The following is a 10,667-nucleotide window of genomic DNA, read 5'->3' as shown; positions in this document are numbered from 1 at the left end:
GAAAATGATTTTGGATGTGAAGATTATTTTCAAAAAAGGTAAAGAAACACTCTCCTTTGCATTTTATGCTTGAGGTAGTGATCTGCTTTATCTGAGTGTGTATCCTCAAAGTTCTGATAACATATTGACTTTCATTGTGGTTTTGTGAACTGCAAGATAAGAAATAGTCATGAACACCTAATGTTCCTATGTGACCTTCTGTTGAGGCTCTTATAAAATACTGTTATTTTGGACAGTAATTCAGGCAAGACTATTTCTAATACTTGAGCACATTTACGTGTTGGTCAACTGACCATTTACTGTGGCAACTCATTTGCCTATATTGGAGAAATGTAATTAAAAACAAAATCTCCCAGTCCAGAAAACTTCTCCACAAAAGTAGAAGAGAGAGAAAATACTTTTATTGTTGAATAATTACTAATCCAGATTGTAACGTGCATCAAAGAAAATCTGCTAGGAGATCATATAGAAAGTCTCATTTATTTATATAGCTGAGCAGATATGATTTGTTACATTCTTGTTCTTGAGATAAATGATAACTAGTCACCAAGTAAGAGAATTTAAAGCATCATTTGCTACTCATAGTTCATCTCAGATTCATGTGGTAATTGAGGTGGCCATCTCTGTTTGCTAATTGGCTTTATCTAAAAGAAAAATAAACTCACATCTATAAGACAGTTTTGTAGGGAGGCACATATTGCATTCACTTGCTTCCTTGATGACTGTAGTTCAGAGAGATGGCTTTCCGGTCCTTGAGAAACACATTCCTCCATCATAAAGCTGGTAAGAAGCTTATTTAACTTTTAAAAAGATTTGTGTACATTTTATTTTCTTTTTTTTCTTTTTTTTTAATTTTACTTTACAATTCTGTATTGGTTTTGCCATACATTGACATGAGAGTCAGAGAAGGAACTTAAAAATTTCCATAGTAAATGCTCTAAGAAGAGGGTGGGAGGAGAAGTCTCCTATATTTTCACAGGGAAAAAGAAGCCTCTTATTTTTAAGTTGTATTTGCCCTTACACCTGTCAATGTTCTCCAAAATCAAGCCCTATTTCAGAAACTTTGCAGAATGTGAAGGGCCCTTTTCCACTCAGACTATCTTTGGTCTTACCTCCATGGCTGCTTAAAAGGCTGTAGATCTTCATCCCTATCTTGCTTGTGTAACCCATAGCCTGGAACATGCAAATAAAGAGGAGAGTCAGTCACCTTTTTCAGCCACCTAAATCATAGAATCAGGTATGATTTTCTACCACTGTATATCTAGGTGAAACTTGCATCTTTGAGGAAGAAGGTATGATAAATTATGGAGGCACCTTTTTCACTTGTGGAACCAATGCATACCTAAAGTCATCACACGGTTGGTGTGGCTTTTGTGGTATGGGAGACTGTAAACCATGATTTACTAACCTTCACAGAAGGATAGGTTCCACTATCCCTGGCATGAATGAAGCACCATGATTTGGGTAAAATTTCCATGAAATGAAGTTGCAGTCCTATTAGCTGAAAGACTTGGTTAACTCTTTAGAACAAATCAGTAGTTGCCTTAATTCTTTATAATCTATTACTGCTGATTGGTCATTAGAAATATAGTCCTATTGATTCACATGGCTCTAGATTTTACATTGGCTAACCAAGGAGGAGTAGGGATATAAGCAACAAGGGTACTCAATCTATTTTCCTGACAAATCACTTGTCCTCCATGATAAAGCACATCCAAAAAGAAGTTGACCAGTGGTAGTATACTGAAAAAATAGAGCACACTAGAGATCTCCTCAAGAAAATTAGAGATATTAAGGGAACATTTCATGTAAAGATGGGCACAATAAAGGACAGAAATGGTATGCACCTAACAGAAGCAGAAGATATTAAGAAGAGGTGGCAAGAATACATGGAAGAACTATACAAAAAAGATCTTCATGACCCAGATAATCACGGTGGTATGATCACTCACTTAGAGCCAGACATCCTGGAATGTGAAGTCAAGTGGGCCTTAGAAAGCATCACTACAAACAAAGCTAGTGGAGGTGATGGAATTCCAGTTGAGCTCTTTCATTTTTTTTCTTTTTTTTAAAATTAATTAATTAATTTATTTATTTTTACTTTACAATTCTATATTGGTTTTGGCATACATTAAGTTGAGCTCTTTCAAATTTTAAAAGATGATGCTGTGAAAGTGCTGCACTCAATATGCCAGCAAATTTGGAAAACTCAGCAGTGGCCACGTCAGTTTTCATTCCAATCCCAAAGAAAGGCAATGTCAAAGAATGCTCAAACTACCGCACAACTGCACTCATCTCACATGCTAGTAAAGTAATGCTCAAAATTCTCCAAGCCAGGTTTCAACAGTATGTGAACCGTGACCTTCCAGATGTTCAAGGTGGATTTAGAAAAGGCAGAGGAACCAGAGATCAAATTGCCAACGCCCTTTGTTTCATCGAAAAAGCAAGAGAGTTCCAGAAAAACATCTACTGCTGCTTTATTGACTATGGCAAAGCCTTTGACTGTGTGGATCACAACAAACTGTAGAAAATTCTTAAAGAGATGGGAATCCCAGACTACCTGACCTGCCTCCTGAGAAATCTGTATGCAGGTCAGGAAGCAACAGTTAGAACTGGACATGGAACAACAAACTGGTTCCAAATTAGGAAAGGAGTACATCAAGGCTGTATATTGTCACCCTGCTTATTTAACTTCTATGCAGAGTACATCATGAGAATAGCTGGGCTGGATGAAGCACAAGCTGGAATCAAGATTGCTGGGAGAAATATCAATAACCTCCTGTATCAGTAATATGCAGATGACACCACTCTTATGGAAGAAAGCGAAAAAGAACTAAAGAGCCTCTTGATGAAAGTGAAAGAGGAGAGAGAAAAGGCTGGCTTAAAACTCAGCATTCAGAAAACTAAGATCATGGTATCTGGTCCCATCATTTCATGGCAAATAGATGGGGAAACAGTGGAAACAATGAGAGACTTTATTTTGGGGGGCTCCAAAATCACTGCAGATGGTGATTGCAGCCATGAGATGAAAAGATGCTTGGTGCTTGGAAGAAAAGTTATGACCAACCTAGACAGCATATTAAAAAGCAGAGGCATTACTTTGCCAGTGAAGGCCCATCTAGTCAAAGCTATGGGTTTTCCAGTAGTCATGTATGGATGTGAGAGTTGAACTATGAAGAAAGCTGAGCGCCAAAGAATTGATGCTTTTGAACTGTGGTGTTGGAGAAGACTCTTGAGAGTCCATTGCACTGCAAGGAGATCCAGCCAGTCCATCCTAGAGGAAATCAGTCCTAAATATTCATTGGAAGGACTGATGCTGAAGCTGAAACTCCAATACTTTGGCCACCTGATGTGAAGAACTGACTCATTTGAAAAGACCCCTATGCTGGGAAAGATTGAAGGTGGGAGGTGAAGGGGATGACAGAGGATGTGATGGTTGAATGGCATCACCAACTCAATGGACATGAGTTTGAGTGAACTCTGGGAGTTGGTGATGGACAGGGTGGCCTGGCGTGCTGGAGTCCATGGGGTCACAAAGAGTCGGACATGACTAAGCGACTGAACTGAACTGAAGTAATTTTAGAAATTCATTTCATATTTAGCAATACTGGTTTTTAAATGTTGTATAATTTGTAACCTACAAAGGTGAATTACAAACTCTCTAACCCAGATTTTAAATGCTAGTGCATAATGAAAAAGGAAATTATGTGTGCAAGATATAGGAAATATATGCAGATTCAAATATAAGAGGTATTACCTTCAAGTGACACTACTGTAATATTGTGTGACTCATATTCATTCTGTAAGTAATCCCATTTTTGCCTTTAAGTAAAGTGATTTCAACACTTGCCTTTAAAAACTCCAGGCCCTCTAGATGCTTGTCAGAGAAATCTCAGTAAAATGAAAAGCAGATCATGGTTCTTTTAGTTACAGAAAAGCAAATACTATTCTATGTGAAATGTGTCATTGTAAGGCTGCAGAACTTGAGACACTGCTGCTTTGATGCATGAATGTAACCTTTAATCTCCAAAAGGCAATAATTTCAATAGACTGTCTTATTTCATGGTATGTTGCCTTGGAAATAAAATTTAGAGTGACATTCTGCTTCTGAAAGTTAAGAGGCTTTGATATTCATTCCTTAAGGCAGAATAGGATAATTGGAATCCCTTTCTTCTGTCACTTGCTGTAGTTGAGAACAAAATTCATGAATATGCTGGATTTACTACTCAGAGGGTTTTAGTCTTGTCTTATTTAAATTGAGCAGTACCAAGAACTCTAACCGTGTTAATAACCTTGGACCCAATTATTTGGACTCTGAGAAATAAGAGAGAGAAATAAGCATGAGAGAAAAGTTCGTGCTCGAAATTGGTTAATGCAGTATTGTTTACCACAGCAAAACTCTGCCCTCGATACAATTTGCAGCAACATAAGAAATAGAGAAGCTGGTACTGTGGTAAAAGGCTGAAAACATGTCTAATATAGTGGAGTTTTTACATTAGAGTTGGGGGTATACTTAATGATGCACATGTGGATGCTCAGTTGTGTCTGACTGGTTTGCAACCCTATGGACTGTAGCCTATCAGGCTCCCCTGTCCATGGGATTTTCCAGGCAAGAATACTGGAGTGGGTTGCCATTTCCTACTCCAGGAGATCTTCCTGACTCAGGGATCAAACCCGTGTCTCCTGCATTGGCAGGCGGATTCTTTACCACTGCACCATCTGGAAAGTCCATACTTAATGACACTGGATAATAATTGAAAATTAGGTTTTTGAAGATTGAAAGCAATGGAAAGTGTTTATGATATCATTCTTGGTATAATGATAGAGTTAATAATAAATGTATCAAAGAATGCCTACAAAAACGTTTTTCTGTAGAACACATTTAGAAGGATAGAAATATATTATTTCTGTGTTACAGTTTTAGTTAGGTAGGTGATCTATTTTAATATTTTATTATTTAAATATTTACACAGAAAATGTCAATTAGTGTTAATTCATTTCAGTTCAGTTCAGTCGCTCAGTCATGTCTGACTCTTTGTGACCCCATGAATCACAGCACACCAGGCCTCCTTGTCCATCACCAACTCCTGGAGTTCACTCAGACTCATGTCCATCTAGTCAGTGATGCCAGCCAGCCATCTCATCCTCGGTCGTCCCCTTCTCCTCCTGCCCCCAATCCCTCCCAGCTAGTGTTAATTAATAAAATATAATTCATTAATCATTTATAATTTGAGTAAAAGATAAAGTGTATCAAATTTTAAATGTTTTAAAACATCCATGACATATTTTTATTCTTACTCTAAATTAATGGGAAAAATTTAGTGAAGACATAGCAACAAAAATTGAGTAGGCATTTTGTTTCATATAAAGTAAAATGTTAAAAATAGCAAAACATAAGGGTCTTCAAAAACATTTAGTGAATCACAATGAATATTACATGTTTGATGAAACTTGTTAAAATATGCCAATACAAGTAAGATGAATTAGCCAAAGTCCCCCAAAGAAGCAAAAAAGGGACATAGATTGAAAGTGAAACAAAATGTTAAAGTGGGCTGAAACATATTTACTTTGTGTGAAAAACTAAAGTTTGGTAATTGTATAAAAAGTGTTTTGCAAGAAGAGTTGATAATTGGCAAAATGGCTTTTAGGCAAATATCTTTTAGGTGAAAAGTTGAAGGACTTCTGCAGAATTTGTTACTGAGTCTGAGCTCACACTCCTTGCCACATGACAGGCCAATAAATTGAGAGATGAATTGCTGAGACAAGGAATAACAACTTTATTTGAAAAGCCAGCAGACCAAGAAGATGGTGGGCTTGTGTCCCAAAGAACCATCTTCCCTGAGTTATTAAAAGAATTCAGGCTTCATTTATACCACAAGGAGAGGGAGTCAAGTCAAATATTTCCTTGTTCCAGTCAGCTTCCTGAGTGGATGTGTTAATTTCTTCTTCCCTGCAGTCATTGACAGATGGGTCTGGTCAGGATATTTCCTGTGAGCTAAACAAAGGTATTTTATTTTATTTTATTATTTTTTTTACTTTACAATTCTGTATTGGTTTTGCCATACATTGACATGAATCCACCACAGGTGTACATGAGTTCCCAACCCTGAACCCCCCTCCCACCACCCTCCCCATATCATCTCTCTGGGTCATCCCAGTGCACCAGCCCCAAGCATCCTGTATCCTGTATCAAACCTAGACTAGCGATTCATTTCTTACATGATAGTATACAGGTTTCAATGCCATTCTCCCAAATCATCCCACCCTCGCCCTCTCCCACAGAGTCAAAAATTCTGTTCTTTACATCTGTGTCTCTTTTGCTGTCTTGCATACAGGGTTATCATTACCATCTTTCTAAATTCCATATATATGTGTTAGTATACTGTATTGGTGTTTTTCTTTCTGGCTTACTTCACTCTGTATAATTGGCTCCAGTTTCATCCACCTCATTAGAACTGATTCAAACGTATTCTTTTTAATGGCTGAGTAATACTCCATTGTGTATATGTACCACAGCTTTCTTATCCATTCATCTGCTAATGGACATCTAGGTTGCTTCCATGTCCTGGCTATTATAAACAGTGCTGCGATGAACATTGGGGTACATGTGTCTCTTTCAATTCTGGTTTCCTCAGTGTGTATGCCCAGCAGTGGGATTGCTGGGTCATAAGGCAGTTCTATTTCCAGTTTTTTAAGGAATCTCTACACTGTTCTCCATAGTGGCTGTACTAGTTTGCATTCCCACCAACAGTGTAAGAGGGTTCCCTTTTCTCCACACCCTCTCCAGCATTTATTGCTTGTAGACTTTTGGATAGCAGCCATTCTGACTGGTGTGAAATGGTACCTCATTGTGGTCTTGATTTGCGTTTTTCTGATAATGAGTGATGTTGAGCATCTTTTCATGTGTTTGTTAGCCATCTGTATGTCTTCTTTGGAGAAATGTCTATTTAGTTCTTTGGCCCATTTTTTGATTGGGTCGTTTATTTTTCTGGAACTGAGCTGCATAAGTTGCTTGTATAGTTTTAAACAAGGTATTTTAGCTTAATGCTCTTCATTACCTGGGAGGTAGGGTTCCTAGAGATGGATTATTATGTATAATTAAGCTTATAGGCAACATCCCTTTAATGATTAACTTGTAATGGAATACAAACTTTCTTCTGTGTTACAAAGGTAAATTGAGGGTCCTGGGTGGGTACAGAGACACAAAGTGGGAGACATGGAGAAAGAGAAAGACTAAAAGGATTTCTGATGCTCTTAAGCCCTCCCACCCTAATTTGAAAGAAGTTACCACAGGCTTTGTGTAGGAGCGTGTTTCTGTATTTTGCTTCATTGTAAAGTCCAGAACAAAAGTTTTTCTTCATTATCAGTCCCAAGCATTGATGCAATGAATTTCTTAGATCCATACTTATTCTGGGACAGACAGAAGTTCTGCTTTTGACAGTTGTTTAATCATCTCCCTCTCTAGACTGATTCCTTCTCTGATGTTTTTTAACACTATTTGTTCTTACTGAACCCTTTCCCTTTCCACATCTCTCATCATTCCTTCTCTCCACATCACTACAACTTTAATCCCTTTTGTGCTGTATTTTTGTAGTAGAATTATCATATTTATAAATGTACTAGTGTGAAAGGAAGAATTCTAAAGATAGCCCCTCAAAGTTCTCATTCTCTGGTTATCAAACACTAATTTAGAAACTGCTTCAAAGAGATTTTGTAGATGTAATTAAAGTCCCAGATTAGTTGATCTTAAAATATGAGAAAACTAAAATACAAGATTATACAGGTGGTCCTAATCTCATCCCAGGAGCCCCTTTGAAGCAGAGTATTATCTCCAGGTGTAGAAGAGAGGAAAGGAGAGTGGTTCATCACATGAGAAGTACTCCATATATGCTGGCTGTTTCGAAAATGGAGATTGCCACTTAAAAATTGAAGAGACTTCTGAAATTGAAAGCAATTCTCATCCCACAGGCAGCGAGGATTTGGCGACCTCAAACCAAACCTACAGTTTCAAGGAACTGAATTCTGCCAAGTACCTGAATGAACTTGGAAGCAGATTCTTCCCTGGAGCTTCTAGGTAAAAGCCCAGCCCAGCCAACACCTTAATTTCAGCCTTGTAAGATGCTAAACAGAGAACCCAGTGGAATCCACTGATGTTTTTGACCTAGAGAACTGTACAGTATTAATGGGTGTTATTTTAATTTGATAAATTTGTGATAATTTATTATGGCTGCAACAGAGAACAAGTATACCTTCCCTGGTGGCTCAGCGGTAAAGAATCTGCCTGCAGTTCAGGTGACACAGGAGACTGGGGTTTGATCCTTAGGTCTGGAAGATGCTTTGGAGGAGGAAATGGCAACCCACTCCAGTATTCTTGCCTGGAAAATCCCATGGACAAAGGAACCTCGTGGGCTATAGTTCATAGGGTTGCAGAGAATGGGACGTGACTGAATGAGCATGCACCGAGCATACACCTGGCAAACTGCAACTCCTGTCTGTTGATCATATTTATTTACCTATGCCTGTCTTTGGAGGCACTGCCCCATAACGGGCTTGTGCTCTACCCCATAAAGCCCAAGTCTTTGTTTTTCCTTTTTCAGAGTTTCAGGATTTTTTATTCCTAGAAAAAAAACTCTCCCCCAACCAGACACATCAATTCAAACACAAAATTGAGAACAAAAAATATTTCAGAGTTTATCCTAATATGAGTGATTTTCAAAAATGTGACTCATAATGTGACATGTCATTAACTAAATCTAGGAAACTGAGGTTTTCCTCAGTCATATGTTCTGTCTTTGAGTAGGATTGATTCTGAGCCATGGCAAGGAAAATAACTCCTACACTTTACCTTGATAATTGTAAGAAGGGAGAATCAGCAATGCACAGTGCTACGTGTGACAATAGGAAATTGGGAACTTCTTAATGTCAATCTTTAGATTTCTTGCAGTTCTCTTCTGCATTCCTTTCACGGTCTGTCTCTTCCATGCTGTCTGAGACATTGTAAATATTTTAGAATCGTTCTTCTCAGAGCTGCTTTCACCTCTTTGTTCCTCAAGCTGTAGATGAGAGGATTCACCAGGGGGGTGATTACACTGTACTGTATGGAGAGGATCAACTCCAGAGGCGAACCTGAGGTTGGCATGAGATAACGAAGAATGGCTGAGCCATAGAACAGGCTCACTGCAGTGAGGTGGGAGGAGCAGGTGGAGAAGGCCTTGCTTCTGCCTGTGGTGGAGCTGATGCTCAGGATGGTGGAGAAAATGCGGGTGTAAGAGAAGAAGATCAGGAGGCAGGTCCCAATGGCGTGCAGGAGGACAGAGGAGAGCAGCATTGCAGCATTGGTGGAGACATCAGAGCAGGAGAGGGAAAAGAGGGAAGGCAACTCACAGGCGTAGTGGCGGATGGTTTGAACCTCACAGAAGTCCAAATCCAAAGCCAGGAGAATGTTGATGAGTGCATCCAGAAAGGCCACGACCCAGGAGCCCCACACCAACCTCACACACAGCTGTTTCCTCATCACCTGTCTATAGAGCAGAGGGTGGCAGATGGCAGCATAGCGGTCGTAGGCCATCACTGAGAGCAGGCAAGCCTCAATCCCAGTGGTGGCAAACACAAAGAAGATCTGAGCCATGCATCCCTCTACTGAGATGACTTTCCTCTGAGACAGGAGGTTCTCAAGCATCTTGGGTACAGTGACTGAAGAATAGAAGAGGTCTTGGAAGGAGAGATGGCTCAAGAAGAAGTACATGGGTGTATGGAGTGTAGAATCTGTATGGGACACAAGTATTATCAGCAGGTTCCCCAGAAGAGTCAGAAGGTAAATCATCAGGAACAGGACAAAGAGCAGAGCCTGGATGTGGGTGTCGGCAGACAGCCCGAGGAGGATGAACTCCTTGATGCTGCTGTGATTCCCTGTTGCCATTTATGGTCACTGTTCTTTAGAGAAAAATTAGGAAGAGGACTGAAATTTCTTCTTTCTACAGCAATTTCCAGAAGGCATTGTTCTCTTCTCTTTCCTTACAGAGTCAATCCTTGAACAACATGGGTATGAATCATGGCAGTCCACTTATATTTTTAAATAAATATAGTACTTATGTTTTCATTTTACAGATCTTTAAGAATGAAGAAAAGATTTATGTTAGATTAGAGATCACAATATGTGGAATCAAAAGAGCTAGTCTTGGTTCTAATTTAACTGTTTTAGCTTCCTGTCATTGTATGCCATTTATCAATGTCATTTTTTAAATTATGAAAACATGATAACACAATTACAGGAGACTTGGAAAATACTGAACAAAGCTACATATAGTTTCACTATATATTACAATTAAAAAAATAGATAAGATTTTTAGTTGGAGTTTCAATATCAAACTCAAAACTCAATACAATGAATATACAGAGAAGAAGAAGGATATAGTAGACCTGAAAAGCACTGTGAACCAATTCAACATAATTAAGATTTATACGATTTTCCCCAACCAGGGGATCAAACCCAGGTCTTCTGAATTGTAGGCAGATTCTTTACTGTCTGAGCCACCAGTGAAGCCCATAATTTTCACACAACAGTAGGATACAAATTCTATTCAAGTTCTCATAGACTACAAACTAGGAGACACTGGAACATATCCAGGGACAAAACTTTAGGTGCAAACATTTGATGATCTAAAGGT

At 38.8% G+C, this 10,667-nt stretch overlaps 1 protein-coding gene across 1 annotated transcript; it reads right to left on the bottom strand.

Annotated features, from left to right (window-relative positions):
- Positions 1-8,962: 8,962 nt before the first annotated feature.
- Positions 8,963-9,919, bottom strand: LOC120858153 (olfactory receptor 8S1-like). Its single transcript, XM_040234017.1, has one exon. It carries the CDS (start codon positions 9,917-9,919, stop codon positions 8,963-8,965), a length of 957 nt encoding a protein of 318 aa, XP_040089951.1.
- Positions 9,920-10,667: the final 748 nt, after the last annotated feature.

The sequence above is a fragment of the Oryx dammah genome, unplaced genomic scaffold (assembly GCF_014754425.2).
Source record: "Oryx dammah isolate SB20612 unplaced genomic scaffold, SCBI_Odam_1.1 HiC_scaffold_29, whole genome shotgun sequence".
NCBI classification, from domain to species: domain Eukaryota; kingdom Metazoa; phylum Chordata; class Mammalia; order Artiodactyla; family Bovidae; genus Oryx; species Oryx dammah.
The sequence above is the reverse complement of the archived record's forward strand: the minus strand, read 5'-3'. Positions and strand labels throughout refer to the sequence as shown.

Bases quoted from the DNA above. Each gene is read 5' to 3' on its own strand.
- LOC120858153 (XM_040234017.1), bottom strand. From the start codon at position 9,919: ATGGCAACAGGGAATCACAGCAGCATCAAGGAGTTCATCCTCCTCGGG.